This window comes from Rhinolophus sinicus, chromosome 15 (genome assembly GCF_057876585.1).
Source record: "Rhinolophus sinicus isolate RSI-liver-muscle chromosome 15, RSI-T2T, whole genome shotgun sequence".
NCBI classification, from domain to species: Eukaryota; Metazoa; Chordata; class Mammalia; order Chiroptera; family Rhinolophidae; genus Rhinolophus; species Rhinolophus sinicus.
This window is the reverse complement of record NC_142515.1, coordinates 29,107,070-29,122,534: the sequence shown is the minus strand read 5'-3', so window position 1 is coordinate 29,122,534 and position 15,465 is coordinate 29,107,070. Positions and strand designations below refer to the sequence as shown.

Below are 15,465 nucleotides of genomic sequence, written 5' to 3'. Positions count from 1 at the left end.
ATTTTCATCAAAAGAGAAATGTCTGCTCAGTCCATTTTAATGACCAAAACCTAAGCCTCTTTCTTGCCCTTCAGTATTGGTGTAATAACAGTAATTTGGTGTAGTTTTATGAGGTTTCTGTTTATGTTGATAGGAACAAAACATTGTTCCTATTGTATCCTCAATAAGCAGGCTTAATTGGCCTTAGAAATATGTTTACAAGTGAGAATTCGAACAATTTTTTAAAAATACTATAATATAGAAAAGAAAGTATTTTGTAAAATATGGCTAGGAATTGGAATGTTTGCTACCAGTGAGTACTATCAAAATCCCACCGTTATGGAATTGGATTCTTTGCAGGTAAAGAAGTATGTGATTTGAAAATAATATTGTAAAAACTGAAGTAACAGGACATTTACTGGTGCATTTTGACCAATTGAAAATAACACACATTTAGGTATTACTTTTCCTTCAAATTATATGGCAGATTTTCTTTTTACACAATCATATTTCTTTTTAAGTATTACTATTAAATTTTTCAATTATTGAATTAAGTGTGTTTTCTCACGTTTCAAAATATCTGTGGTGTACTGATTTGAGAGGAAAAAAGGAACTGTTTAAAATAAATGTAAATTTATTTTACAATACCATGAAACACCACTGAGGCAAAAAAAAAAAATTGCTGCTTTAAATTTTCTAATGTTATTTTTCCTTTCACCTGTCTTGCTATGAATGTGATTTGCAGAGTCCATAGAGGGTATGTATTTTAGCATACTTTATGGAATTATATTAGAAAATAGTATAATATTAGAAAACTTAACATACTTTAGATTTACATAATAATGCAAAAACACCGCTTCATATAGAATGTAAACTACAGCTGCTAGTTTTTTGTGTGGTTGCTATTTCTGTAATTTTGTTAGTACCTATTTTCTTTGAAATATGTTTTTCAAGCATAGAGTTAATGTGAGATAATTCAGAGCATGCCAAGATATATTTTACTTGTAACAGCATAGCTATTAATTTCCTTTTACTAAGCTTCTTCATTCACATATACTCCTAGGGTGAAGGATACTAACAAAAAGAACAATATATTTGCTCAGTTCAGGAAGAATGATCGAGACAAACAGAAGTTGATAGAGACAGTCATGAAACAGCTGAGAAGTTTGGTGAATGGTATGTCCCATCACACATAGACTTCACATGGCTTGCCCTCAGTGATACCAAATTCATGATTCAACATTGGTTTCTAACAGACACTGGCTATAACAGTAATTTGTTTGCAGAATTCAAAAATACAATAGAGAAGAGAAACTGAGGAGAGCTCAAACAAGAGACAATAATAAATATAATTTGTATGGATTTTTAAATAATTGAATACTATTTTGTATATGGAAATGTGACATTAATATTTTCACTTTTAAAAAATATATAAATCAGGTAAAAAATTGTATATGAAACTGATTGTAAATATGTTAGAAAAACTTATGCCCCTACATATAACGATTTTTTTTGTATTCAGACTTGAATTTTTCTTTCTTCTTCATCAGTATCTGGTTTTGGAATACAGTCATGTCTGATATGGGAGTACTTCACTATCATTTTCTTTTAGCTTTCACTTTCACCTCAATATGGTTTAAGTAGACAAAAATTTTGTAATTCTGCTGATTCTGAGGGGGAGATAGACAAATCTTTAAAGGTCCCTGCAATCAAACTTGATTTAACTCAGTAAGAATGTGAATTATTTGTTCTCCTTGGGTGGTTTAATTTAATCGTTCTGAACACGAAGACAAGTTTTTGGATTTTCTAAAGATGCAGTGTTGTTTCTGTTCAGCAGGGTTATATTTCTAACTATATTGTTTGTAGCTGACCCCATTCTAGGATTTATTTGGTTTGGTTTGGTTCAAGTTAAAAGAGAAGACAGGAACTAAGTGGGGCTAACCACTTCAGGTGCAGCTTGTGTGAGAGTAGAGATATATTCCTCCACACACCAGTTACCACAGGGGTCAGGTTACTTTCTCCAAATAGCAGATCTCAGTACCATATCCTCACTGTGGAAACAAGCCAAACCAAATGAACTCTGGAAAACCTAAAACCAATGTACATTTCCCTTTGTGTAAATTACCGTGGTCCAAATGGTAACATCAATCCAATCCCTACTTTCTCTTCATTGTATTTATGCTGAATACTCCTTTTGCATTTTCAGGATTTATGCCTATAAGAAACTTATCCTTGACTCTGTAAAATAAGTGTAAAGATTATATGTATGTATATTTCTTGATTTTGTGCTGAAATATTAAAAAGTTGAGCAAGTTGTTGAAAATGAGTTGCTATTGCATCTATTCAGAGCTTCCTGATTTAAAACAACTACTTCCTTCAGAAAAGCTATTATTCCCTAGTTATTTGAATGGGGGTGTCTCCAAAACTAAGAAAATAAACAATTTATTCTGTTAACTATTAGCCTAAGGTATTTCACACTTTAAAAACTATTGCATGGAAAACATGGTAATTCTTAGAAGTTACAAGAGGAGCGGTGAACAGTTAGCTGTCTTTGACGACTGGAATGTGGCTGCCCCTCGCGTGTGTTACCCAGCCCTCCAGGGCACTCAGGATGTCTCCCTGGCTTTGGCCAGGCGTCGGGGATTCGGAGAGATGCTGCTTTTGCATTGATTTGTAGCAGACCACTGTGGGTCTCAGATGGGATGGTCTTGAGGTCACTTTACTCTTCTCAGTAATAACAAGGACCCTACGCTTTACTCCCCCATCCCTCTGGTTGCACTGTAGGGACAGGGACGTTCGAGTCCTGGGGTATTTGGAGCCCTCAGACGGGACCCAAAAAGACCCACGAGCAACTATGTAGACTGGGGGCGTGGGGGTGGCGGAGGGGGATGGAACGGTGCATTCGGTCCTTGAGACCCGAAAGGCGCCTGGGGATATTGCCCCATGTGGGCTTTGGGCAGCAATGACAAACACTACTATCGTTTGATGGATTCCTGAAGTAGATCAGACACCGGGGAGGGGTGGGCGATATCGGAGCATCTCGACCTCGGCTATCCTTACAAGCACTTGTGATGATGCCGAGGCTGGCATCGAAAGGCGAACAGCAAACGGGAGAAACGCCAGTCCTTAGCCTTGGAGCACCGGGAGGGGAAGGGGCACCTAGAAGCTCGAGGGTGGGGATCCCAAAGAGAGCGTGTTAGCTCAGTGCTCTCGTTTCTCCTACCGCCGAGCTCCTGCGTGGAGCCGGGAAGTTCTGCCGCGAACCCGCAAGCCCGGCGGAGGATCTGCGCGGGGCTCACCCCGGGCGGCTGCCATGCCCTGCCCCTAGCAGCTAAGTGAGCACCGCTGTCCACCTCCAATAGTGACTCTGCGTGGAGCGCTTTAAATATGCATGGACGCGTCACATCGTGTAGGTCGGCATCAGTCCGTAGGGAGGGAGCCAGTATGTATATAAACGTGTCTGGGGCAGCCCGAGAAGGGTTAACAGACGGGAGGAGAGAAACAGAGGTGGGGCGGGGGTCTGCAGCCCCGGCGGTGATCACAGCCCAGGTTGGCAACACTGGTGAGTAGCTCCTCTCTTTGCCCGCCCTCGCTGCTTTTATCAAAGGAGTCCTGGCCGTGGGCGGAGGTGGGAGGTGCCCGCGGATGCCCGGCGTGAGCGGTCGGTCAGAGGCAGCCAACACCCCGCCGAGGAAAATCCCTCAGCGCGCCGGCCTCGAGAAAGGCACGTTCCCTAAGGGCGCATGGTCACTGTCACCTTCCACTGCCAGTGGGCTTTGAGAGCGAAGTCCTTGCTCGAGGTTATTACCCTCGGGTTTGGCCCCGAAACCTCGGGACCTTTCCGGACTGAACAGGTGAGCACTGCACGCTGCCTGCGCCCCAGCTCTTGCTCCCCTGCTCTCCAAGTGCTCTGTGAGTGACCTGGCCCCCACAGGCTCACCATGTTCCCCTGCGGGCTGAGCTGCCTGTCGGTGCTGGGGGCGGCGGGCACCGTTCTCCTGTGTGCGGGTCTGCTGCTCAGCCTGGCCCAGCACCTATGGACCCTCCGTTGGACGCTGAGCCGAGACCGTGCCTCCGCCCTGCCCCTGCCCAAGGGCTCCATGGGCTGGCCCTTCTTCGGCGAAACGCTGCACTGGTTAGTTCAGGTGAGCAGTATGTCGTGCCCCTTACCCCGTACGGCCCCTTCTTCCCTGGCTGGATCCTCCTCGCTCTCAATGCCCCCACAGTTCGTAGCTAGTCCCTTCCCGTTGCCTAGGACCCCAGGGAGCATACACTACCCTCGCCTTTGCCCAGCCTCTCCCTCGGAAGGACTGTCTGTCACCGGAGTTCTCCCTAACAAATCTTAAAACACATCCCGACACAACGCGGGGGTGAACAGAGGGGTTCTGGGAAGGAGTCTGAGGAGCGTGTCACCCCGTCCTATAGACATACAACCTGGAGTCGGGCAGTTCTCAGCTGTGAGCTCTTGGGCGCTCATTGTGAGCCTCAGTTTCCTCATCTCACCAATGGGAACAGGGGCATCTACATTCCCATGGGGTATCGCGAGGCCCATTCGAAACTTTTGTAGAGTAACGCGCCAGCCTGGAGCAGGGAGTTGTTATCGTGGGGCAGTTGGGAGGCCTGGGCCGGATCGCTAGCGACCTCAGCGCTCTTCGCGGCTCCTCGCTTGCAGGGCTCGCGCTTCCACAGCTCCCGCCGAGAGCGCTACGGGACAGTGTTCAAGACGCACCTGCTGGGCAGACCAGTGATCCGCGTGAGCGGCGCTGAGAATGTGCGCACTATCCTGCTGGGCGAGCATCGCCTTGTGCGCAGCCAGTGGCCGCAGAGCGCGCACATCCTACTGGGCTCGCATACACTGCTCGGCGCGGTTGGCGAGCCACACCGGCAGCGGCGCAAGGTGAGCCAAAACCAAAGAAGGGTCCATCAGGACGTCACACCCGCGGTTCTCGGGCACCTGCTGTGAGCCAGACCGGAGCTAGGTGTTAGGGGTACACTGTGAACCTGGCCGGGACCCCTGGCTAACGAGCGGGTAACCTTGAACCAGTTTCTTATCTTTTCCGGCTTCAGTTTATAAGGCCAGGACTGGGACTTTCATCTCCGATATTTTGTAACTCTGAATACCTGAAGTACTAGACACTCAAACTTGGAGAGAGGTTAAAGACTACTTCTTGGAGGAGAAGGCAACTGGAACCTGGATGGATGGGAGGGGCTGTGTACATCAGAGAAGTGCTAGAGGGAACTGCGAGTGCAACAGCCAACAGTTTAGGTTCCTGCCACTTAGAAGAGGAGGAAGGGCCCAACACTGGCCTTCTGGCTCCTCTGGAATCGCCAAGCAGAGGAGGCCGGACCACAGCTGGCCAGGGCTGACCCCTCGTGCTCCCCACAGGTCCTGGCACGAGTGTTTAGCCGCCGGGCTCTGGAGCGCTACGTGCCACGCCTGCAGGGGGCGCTGCGGTGTGAGGTGCGCTCCTGGTGCGCATCTCGCGGGCCAGTTGCGGTCTACGAGGCCACCAAAGCCCTCACTTTCCGAATGGCCGCGCTCATTCTACTGGGGCTACGGCTGGATAAGTCGCAGTGCGCGGAGCTGGCCCGGACCTTCGAGCAGTTCGTGGAGAACCTCTTCTCGCTGCCCCTGGATGTGCCCTTCAGCGGCCTGCGCAAGGTACTGCCACACCAGCTCTAGACCTTCCTCTTGGGGTTCCCGGCGTGGGAGGGTCTCCCAGACCAAGACTAGGCTCCCTCAGCGTAGCCCACGAGTCATCTCTGCTGGCGGACAGAGTCACGACCCAGGGAGGGGAGGCCGCATGGTGTGGCGGTGGGCGCTGGGGCTGGCCTCTGTCCTGACTCGCTGTGTGACCCGAGGCAGGCCACACACCCTCTCTGGGCGACGCCTGACACGCCTGACGGGACGTGCTCTGGCCGCATCAGCTGCGGGCCTCCTGAATTCGGTCTAGGTGGCGGGCGCCTGGCCAATCAGCCCAGCCCCTCCCCAGAGCGGCGCCTCCTGGCCAGGCCTCCAACGCCCCTTTGGAAGCCCGGATGGCTGCGGAACGGATGGGAGCATTAGGGCCGCAGACACGCCCCCGGCCCAGCCCGGCGCCAGCCGGGGTTGGAGAGGGGTGGGTGCCGGCTCCCCGCCCGAGGCCCCGGGCCCGCGAGTTTCCGGATCAGAGAACCGCGGCCTCTTCAGACTTCAGAGCTAAGGGCCAGGCCCAGAGAGCAGCTAGGAAACCCCATCCCGCCTTTCCTTTCTCCATGGACCGGGTCTTTTCACTGTGCCACTGCACTGCACTGGTTTTCAGTCACCTGAATAAAAATAATAGTTATGTATAAAGGGACATCATATGGGCTGATCACCTTGTTTAATTTCATGACTTAATTCTCTCAGCCTGCAAAGTGTTCTTCTCATTGTGTTGAAGAAATTGAAGCTCAGAGAGGTTAAATGACTTACCCAGGATCACACAACTAGTATGGGCAGAGGCAGGATTTGAACCCCATCTCCTCTGACTACAAATCTCAAGTGCTGAAATGCTTTTGCCCTGTTTGCTCCCTCAGCTCTGGAGGGGCATCTGGGCCCTCCTGCCTAAGCCCTTACAGAGGCTAATGCTTAAAACCTCCTATTGCCTCCTCTAAGCCAGAGCTTTTTTGGATGTATCAAAGGGTCCCTTGCTCTCTGCACTGGTGCCCACTGTCCTTGCCTGAGCCCAGTGCAGGGGAACGGCAATGGGCTGGCTCCACCTCCATGACTTTGTGCCAGGTATGCGCACTGACAGCTGTGTGACTCTGGGCAATCATTTGTCCCCTCTAAGCCTCAGTATTCTCTCCTCAGGACGACAGCAACTGTTTGCTTGCCTCAAAGGGAGCTTGTGATAATCAAGACAGACTGGTATGTAGGGAGAGTGGACAAGTTCCTGAGCATTTATTAAGCCCCTACTATGTGGGAAGCTGGGAAACTGTTCACACCAGGAACTCAGCAGAACCAGAGCAGCCGTGGGAAGATTTTAGGGGTAGGTGCCCAAGTCTGGCCCTCTCAGCCTTCAGGCCCCACCTCCCTTCTCTCCTCATGCAACAGGGCATCCGGGCACGCGACCAGCTGCATCAGCACCTGGAGGAGGCCATTGCAGAGAAGTTTCATGAAGACAAAGCTGGGGAGCCAGATGACGCCTTGGCCATGATTATCCACAGCACTAGGGAGTTGGGCCATGAGCTTTCAGTACAGGAGCTGAAGGTAGGTGAAGGAAGTTTCTCCTTCTCCCCTCTTTTGCATTCCTAACAGGTCTCCACACATATGCTGCATTCCCAGAGCAATGTCCTGTTTGGCCCCACTTTAAGCCACAGGCACTGAGGGGGAAAAGAGCGATCTGGGTTCCAGTTATGGCTCAGCCACAAGCACTTGCTCTGCGACCTTGGGCCAGTTGCCATCCCTCTCAGTGGGAGCAATAAAGGCATGGATCCTAGGCCCTTCCTTACAGGTTCTGGCCATAAACAGCTCCGTTCCCCTCTGCCCTTTCTCTGTCACTCCATGCCTTTGCCTGTTGTCCTCATGCCTATGAAGCCCTCTTCATGCCTTTTCTCTGGAAACCCTAAGGGCTCAGGGTCAAACTTCACATCCTCCTGGAAGCTCCCTTCATCCTCCCAGAAATCAATACTCTCCTCCCATGAGGCACCTTGGCACCTGCCACCTCTACCTGTCTGTTTGACCACTGTGAGATCTCCCAGAGAATTGGAACCCCTCCCCATGTACACATAGAGTGCATGTAGTGGATGTGGGGGGAAGCTTTGAATGGCCCCCAGGACCTGCTTGAGAACCAAAAAAGAATGGAGAGATTGGACAGGAGAAAGTTAGAAATGGGTACACCACAGCCCTTCCAAAAGCAACTTCTATCCATTCTCTGGACCTTGATTTCCCCATTCCACCAGCTTCAAAGGTTGGGTCTCAGCCTTTGTTTCTTTTCTGAGAATGGGGCTAATAATCTCTACCCTGATTCCTGGGTGTTTGTAAAGTCTGGGAGAGTCAAGGGGATTAGAAGAAGATGAGCAGTGGACTCCAGAGTCCTGGGGGAGCCCATGTGTATGAACTGTTCTGGATGGTGAAGAGGAGTGGTACGGAATGGAATGGATGATTCCTCTGCCTTGACAGAGCTGGGGATGGGGGTCCCAGGTTCTCAGGAAGAGACCCACTGCTCATGAATCTTCAGTTCTGGTCCGGGATTCAGGGCAGGCCAGGCAGGCAGGCAGGCAGGCAACGCCTCGCCAGGGAGGAGGTTGGGGCTGGCTTTAAGGTCTCTGTCCTGGCTCCCCATCTTGTGCAGGGCAGGCACTTAGCCTGGACCAAGTCATTCATTCCCCAAATATTATGTACCTAGTGGGTCTCTCAGGCTCTATGTTGGGACTGGGGATTGAGAAGTGATCAAAGCACAGCCCCTGCCCTTGAGGTGCAGGAGGGGGGGAGTACACCTTCATACTGTGATCACACAAATCAGTGTATAAACACACACTGTGGGAGCTGCAAGAAAGAAGACCTGGAAGTTGGGAGGACAGAGGCGGGTGGTGAGGGCTGGGGCCTGGAGGATAAAACCTGCAGGTCCCTCCTCTGCTCTTCCTGGGCAGTGCAAATCACTGAGAGGTTTAGTGGCTCACTGAGACCACTCCACTAAGTGGGAGGAAGACACCATGAAGACTGCATTGGTGTGAGGCTGGGGTAGCGGCTGCAGGTGCCTTCCTCAGTTCCACTGCAGTCACTGTCAGGACGTCCAGCTGGGGTTGCAGACACCACAGGGCAGTTAAGAGCACTGGGCTCTCAGCCCGACTGGCTGTAGGGACTTTGAGCACCTTTTGGAGCCTCAGTTTCCAACCCTGTCAAAAGAGGGCTGTAATTGTGCCTCGTGGAACTGGGGTAAAAAGCCAATGAGTTATACACTTAGAGTTCATACACTAAGAACAACACACAGAAGAAGGTTCTAGTATTATCTCTGGGAACTTTCCCAAAGAAAGTGGCTAGATTCTAGTTTTGCCCATTGCTATATGTGGCTTTCCCGATTCAGTCGACTCTGGGACCGCACGTAGCCACCACAGTGGCACATCCTGGTTCTCTGGCCTTTGCACATCGGTCAATTTGGGCCCTTTGCATCTCAGCCCTGGGGCCAGGAGGCCAGGGCCCACTGACAAGACTCAGCGCCTCCTGGGCTGTCTTGCAGGAGTCTGCTGTGGAGCTCCTCTTCGCCGCCTTCTTCACCACCGCCAGTGCCAGCACGTCCCTCGTCCTGCTGCTACTGCAGCACCCTGCAGCCATCGCCAAGATCCAGCAGGAGCTAGAGGCGCAAGGGCTGGGGCGCGCGTGCAGCTGCGGGCCAGGGGCTGCAGGGAATGGCGCGGGGCCCTGGCCCGACTGCAGCTGCGAGCCAGACCTCAACCTCGCGGCGCTGGGCCGTCTGCGCTATGTGGACTGCGTGGTCAAGGAGGTGCTGCGCCTCCTGCCGCCGGTGTCCGGGGGCTACCGCACCGCGCTGCGCACCTTTGAACTCGACGTAAGTGCGCCGCCCCGCGCCCCCCCACCCGCTCCAGTCTTCTGGCCCCACCCCCTTAAGCCGTCCCCATGCTTCAGGCGGGGCGTCGCTTCCCCGCCCCCCCTCCCCGCCCCCCCCACCGTGCGTTCGGCGGAGGGTGGGGCTATTAGTACTGCCTGTCTCCTCTTCCACTCTCACAGCCTCCACTTTCCTGCCTGTGAAATTGGCCGATCCCTGCTTCATTTCCCCAGAAACACGGTTGAGGGGCGCAAGCCTGGTGCCTGGCGAGCCAACAAGGCTAAGAACTCCATATACTGCTTTTGGCAGCAGTGCGGGTCGGTCAACTCAATTAGAGCCGAGTTTTAGAGTCAAAAAACGTATTTTTCTCTACACGGCAACCCCTCTTAGCCAGTGGGTCTAGGTGGAGAACAAAGAGAGCCTCCCACGCTGTCCTGTCTGTACCCCACGCCTCAGACTCCCTCACAAGATCAAGAAACTGATCCTTGTTACCTATTCAGGGCCTTGGCTGAGGTTGGGTTCCAGAAAAGCAGGACAATGAAAATATAGGATAGAGTCTCTTAATGGTCGGATCTGCTGGCTTGGGCTGGGCAAGAAGGTTATGGTCTAGGCCTGGCTCTATCTCTTAAGACTTTGGGCAATTTCCACCTCACTCCAGGCCCCCGTTTACTCTCTGGAAGGAAGCCGTCTTGGTCCCTTCCAGCTCTTACACTCCAGGTGGGGCCAGAGTTATTGGGCACGGTGGCGGCATCCAGGAGCCGAGCCCTAGCGTTGCCAAACTGAGGGCTTTTGCCTGAATGGCTGCCACTGCAGTTCTCTCTCCCCCAGCAATCAGTCCTCCCTCCCCCCAGCTCAGTTGCTGGGAGGCTCCAGGCAGAGTGGGAACTGCCTCCCGTGACCCTTACTTTAAACATCGAACATCGAGAACATCCGTGGTGCATTGATTACCAAGGTTCCAGGACACCGTGGAGACTGGGATTCTGTCCTGGAGGAGCTCATCAAGGAGAGAAAGGGGGGCAGAGCTGACAGCTTCATCCCAAACTGTGGTGTGAGGAAAAGTGATCTCTAGAGCTGGATGACACCAAAACATCTTGGGGGTTGGCATTTGAGCTGGAGCAGTAAAGGGTTAGGATGGAGACAGCACACCACAGAGAAGGGACAGCCCCCACAAAGGTGGGTGGATTAATGAGGTGTTTAGAAGTGTCGTGGATGCTGCATTAGAATTCAGACTTTATTCTGCAGGCACTGGCATGCCCCACAAGACGTTAGGGAAACAGAGGGAGAGGAACATAGGTCCACCCGGGGGAGCAGAGGGCAGAGGTCTTCCCCAGATGGGAAAACTGAGGCCCAGAGAGGGGAGAGAGAGAGACAGAGAGAGAGAGAGAGAGAGCTCTTGGTTGGTTCCAAGATCTCTCCACCTGCTGAGAGCCTCTGAGTAGGCATCCTGGCCCCTGTTCAGGTGAGGGAAGCAGGGTAGTCAGGGAGTTGGAAGACACGTCAGAAAGTGGAATAGTTTAAAAAGCTGGAGGATGCAGGGAACATGACGGCTGCTTTCCAACGTTTTAAGGCTACCCCAGTTTAATTCTTATGTGCGCCTTCTAAAAGTGTGGCGACCAGACCCGAACGTTATTATTGTACAGCTGATGGATGGGGAGGATGGAGAGACGGTTTTCAGTTCAGTGCAAAGAAGAGCTTTATAGTTGAGCTGGTCCTAGAGAAATGGGGATCCCTGTCATTCGCGTTGTCTGGCACAGGCAGCTGGTAGGTGCAGAACTGCATTTTAGGTCTCCTGATCTAATGTCAGAAGAAAGAAGACAAAACCAAAACACTGAAACATAAATAACAATATCACATTTACTGACCACTAATATGCATATCAGACCCGTTATTCTAGCCTTACAACAACAAAATGGGCAGTTTTGTTATTATTTTACAATTAAGGAACTGAGGCTCAGACAGATTGAGTATCTAGCCCAAGGTCACACAGCTCACCAAAGAAGGAGCTGAGATTGGAACACAGAGCCGTCTCCTAGTTTCCGGGTTAGACGCACGTTCCTGCCAATTTTCGGAAGCCTGTTGGATGCACCCGGGGTGGAGGGTGGGTTCAGGCCGGGTTTCCTGGTGCCTCCTGGTCAGGCGGGTCTCCTCACCTCCCCACAGGGTTACCAGATCCCCAAGGGCTGGAGCGTGATGTACAGCATCCGGGACACGCACGAGACCGCCGCGGTGTACCGCAGCCCACCCGAGGGCTTCGACCCCGAGCGCTTCGGCGCGGCGGGCGAGGATGCGCGGGGCGCCTCTGGCCGCTTCCATTACATCCCATTCGGCGGCGGTGCGCGCAGCTGTCTCGGCCAGGAGCTGGCGCAGGCCGTGCTCCAGCTGCTAGCGGTGGAGCTGGTGCGCACTGCGCGCTGGGAACTGGCCACGCCTGACTTCCCCGCCATGCAGACGGTGCCCATCGTGCACCCAGTGGACGGGCTGCGGCTTTTTTTCCACCCGCTCGCGCCTTCGGCAGCGCGAGATGGACTACGCCTCTGACCCCCGGCGCTGCGGGATATGACTTGGCCAATGGTTTTGGTGCACTCACAGCGCCATCCATCTGCGGTTCCCCAGTGCCAGGTCGGGTGCTCGCTCACTCGTTCAAGAAACGGTCACTGAATGAGTCTCTATGCCAGACTCTGAGGAAGGGGGAGTGCGAGCCACCGTCACGGCACCGTAGAAGCGCCCTGGCCAGGGAGAAGGTGCCTCTTGTGAGCTTGGCGCCTTGAGGAAGGAAAGATCGTGGACCAAGCCTCACAAGCCCTTCCCAGGATCCCGAAGCAGGGGTGGAAGGAGCGGAACTCTGTTAGAAGCTACGCTGCCTCGCCTTTTCGCGTCAAACCTGGGAGGGTGGGTGGGTCGTGGGGCCGCGGAGAGGATTGGGTCTTGTGGACCATGCCCGAGACCCACCGCACACGGCCGTAGCTGCAAGCCTTGCAAGGAAGCGGGGACGCCCGGAGCGCATCCCTTGCCTGGCTTTGGGCCATAGGAAGACATGCCGAGAAGGCGCCCAACGGAAGGCCCTCAGGCAACTGGCCTCCGCTCAGTGTGCCGTGGCCACTCTGCCGGTCTCGGCGGAAACTCAGAACTGTGGGCGCTTCCAGGGCTCTAAGCAGCTTCACATCACCGGATTCTGCTGCCGACTTCTTAAAAGAAAAATTCCTTCTTCAATAACTCATTTAATCTTCGCATTTATACGGGGGAGAATAGGCATACCGAGATGTCTCTAAGGCTGGATTATTTTCATGAGAGGTTGAGACATAATCAGAGAGGTTTGGAATAAATGTACCAAAAACAGGAAGGCCAAGAAATAAAGTTTCCTGGCAGCAGTTGAGCAAGGAGGCTGGGGCTTATCTGGGCAGCTGCTCCCTGGTGGAAAGGCATAGAGTAGGAGGTAGGGGATACCCAGGAAAGACCCCCTCCCCCAGCACCCATCCTCGCATATACCCAAAGAGGGGCCAGGAGCTGGGGCAGCCTGGGGTGCAGGCTGCTGAGACTTCCCCCCTGAACATAGGAGAGCCCTGAGAGCTGGGCTGTGAGCTACCTCCATGATAGCTGGCTGCAGGAATCTTCCAGGTCACTACCTCCACCTCCTCAATTACAGAGGAGAAACTGAGGCCAAAGACTCACCTAAGGAGCCAACAATGGGCTCCTGGGCTGCCAAGCCAGTGCTTTCCTCCACCCCATCACTTACCTCCCTCCCCCCAGTCTGTGGGCCTGTGTCCACCGTCTAGGGCTCAGCTCTTTCTCCTTTCATAGTGATACTTAGGTTGGCTTAAAGACTCTCTCTGGACCTTTTCAACACAGACCTTCCCACCAATGTTTAAATCAAAGCCAAGAACCTCCAGTGTTTTCATTCCCAACTGCTTCAACCTGCCACCCATCTTCCAACAGGCAGGGGCAGCTGGATGCGATGGGTGAGCCAAGAAAGTTGCCGCCCAGGCCCTAGCTGACCCCTTAGTGAACCAGAAGGAAGCTGGTGCCCTCCTGACCTTATGCTTAAGGTGGATCCCAGGGCCAGAAGGAAAGGGGAAAGCAGCAGGCTCAGGCAGGGCCTTAGCTCCAGAGCGCAGCGGGCTCTTCCGAGCCCGGCTGACACCACCATAACCCCATCCAGGGCAATTCATCACCTACTGCCCAGCACAGGCCCGGCGCCAGGCCTTGGGCTCGGCAGGCGCCCGAGCTTGCAAAAGTGGAAGGACTGGGGCTTGCCCTCAGGTCTCTCTAAAGTTGCACAGACAACAGCCAGGCCTGAGAAGCTCCACCGGGGTGTGGGGCAGGAGGACCAGATTTTGGGGGAGAGGAGAAACATGGGAGGGAACTCTCAGGAGCCCTGACAGTAGAGCTGATTCCAAGAGACCTGGGTTACCAGCTCTGGGGTTTGTACTAACTATAAGCCCCTGTAGGGGGCAGCTCCAATTTTACTCTACCTACTTTCCCCTTGATCCATCATTTTCAGTGATTTCACGAATACCTGAGCCCCTGTGTTAGTAGCCCCAGATCCTCTGAGGAAGGAGCAGACATGGTCCTTGTCCCGCTGGACTTGATATGCTCACGAAGAAGGTGGACAGTACACTAGCAAACAAAAGAGCAAGAATATGTCCAATGGTGATAAATGCTGACAAGAAAACCAAGCATGCCTGTAATGCTGAGTCCCTAGGGGCTAAATTCGGCAGGGTGGGCAGGGAAATCCTCTCTGAGGAGGAGACATTCAACTTTGGAAGGAACCAGCCAGTGGTGGCCTGGGAGAGGGACACCCCAACCTGAGGAAAGAGCAGGCATAGAACCCTGAGACAGGCCTGAGTGCTCAAGAGATGGAAAGAAGGGGCTGAAGGGAGTAAAGGGGAAGATGGGTCTTAGTTACCCTAGCTCACCTGATTCCCCTCCCCCAGCCCCAGCAAAAAGCTACTCCCTACCCCCGACCCTTAGCCACAGGGAGACTGCTTTGTAAACAACTTGGAAACATTTTGTTTTCCAGTGAACCAACCCTCCCCTGCGACTGCCACCCAAGAAAGCTTGGCAAGGTTTCTAGATCAAAGTTTTTATTGAGCTGGTAATTTATTGACCCCTTACCCCCCCCCCCCCTTCAAGATGTTCTTTAATGATCTCCACTCTCCTAGTGAATCCTTTCCTCCTGGACGCCCCCGCCGGACACCCTGTCGGTTTCGATGGGCAGATAGATTAAAACACCCCTCCCCATCCCACCCCGTAGCAATTTCCAGCCCTCAGGTCCCGCTCATCTTGTGACCCGGCGCGCGCTGAACTTGGCGAGGTGGCCCTGCAGAGTTCACTCGGATGTCACGGTCCGGCCTGCATGGGTCACAGGCGGGTCAGACCCGAGGATTGGGACTGGGCCCCAGGTCACGCCCCCGCTCGCTAGCTTTGCTCACCGGCCGGAGGCACTGTCCAGAAAGGGGTGGGACGGGATTTCTGAGAATTACCTCTAGCACTTCTGGCTCCGGTTTCTGCCGGAGCCCAGAAGTCGACTGCACAGTTTACAGTCACCAGATCGTTAGAAGAAATGAGAGCGGGAGAGACCCTTTTCTAGAGCCTCTGAACCGCCAAGTAGGGCTATGGGGAAACGTTGACTCTCCGAAACACGCCTTGTGGCGACCTGGGCCTAGAGTGTTACGGGCCTGTGAAGTCCCTGGGACTCCGCAAACATTTCCCAATACCACCGGCTTTGAGGACCTCTGCAGGAGGGCCATGTATTTAGCAGCTTCCAAGATCAAAGAGTTTTCCACCTCCAAGGCGTGTGGCGGACTCCTGAGAGAGCCAGTGTTCAGTTTTTTAAAAACGTGTATTATTCTGTTTCCTTTTCGGCGCCGCTGGTGCGTTCTGCGCTCAAACCAAGGGAGCGAGTGGCCCTGCCTGGTCTGAGGCGAGATGGCTCGTCCAGGTAGGAAGCCGGGATCACACGTGC

At 53.0% G+C, this 15,465-nt stretch overlaps 2 protein-coding genes across 6 annotated transcripts in view; both read left to right on the top strand.

The window, feature by feature from the left end:
• EXOC6 (exocyst complex component 6) overlaps nucleotides 1-2,305 on the top strand; it is a 166,993-nt gene extending 164,688 nt beyond the window's left edge. For all 5 annotated transcript variants that reach the window (XM_019739513.3, XM_019739530.3, XM_074339380.2 and 2 more), the window contains exon 22: nucleotides 1,043-2,305. In XM_019739513.3, the coding sequence (XP_019595072.2) occupies nucleotides 1,043-1,175 (133 nt within the window). In that variant the 3' untranslated portion in view covers nucleotides 1,176-2,305. The remainder of the gene's footprint in view (nucleotides 1-1,042) is intronic.
• Nucleotides 2,306-3,788: 1,483 nt separating this feature from the next.
• Nucleotides 3,789-12,174, top strand: CYP26C1 (cytochrome P450 family 26 subfamily C member 1). The gene is made up of 6 exons (XM_074339376.2): nucleotides 3,789-4,124; nucleotides 4,652-4,876; nucleotides 5,366-5,641; nucleotides 7,052-7,207; nucleotides 9,177-9,506; nucleotides 11,664-12,174. Exons 1-6 carry the CDS (start codon nucleotides 3,921-3,923, stop codon nucleotides 12,039-12,041), a joined length of 1,569 nt encoding a protein of 522 aa, XP_074195477.2. The 5' UTR covers nucleotides 3,789-3,920; the 3' UTR covers nucleotides 12,042-12,174.
• Nucleotides 12,175-15,465: the final 3,291 nt, after the last annotated feature.

Bases quoted from the DNA above. Each gene is read 5' to 3' on its own strand.
- CYP26C1 (XM_074339376.2), top strand. From the start codon at position 3,921: ATGTTCCCCTGCGGGCTGAGCTGCCTGTCGGTGCTGGGGGCGGCGGGC. The intron at 4,125-4,651 runs GTGAGCAGTATG...CCTCGCTTGCAG, and splicing joins CGCTGCACTGGTTAGTTCAG to GGCTCGCGCTTCCACAGCTC. The intron at 9,507-11,663 runs GTAAGTGCGCCG...ACCTCCCCACAG, and splicing joins TGCGCACCTTTGAACTCGAC to GGTTACCAGATCCCCAAGGG.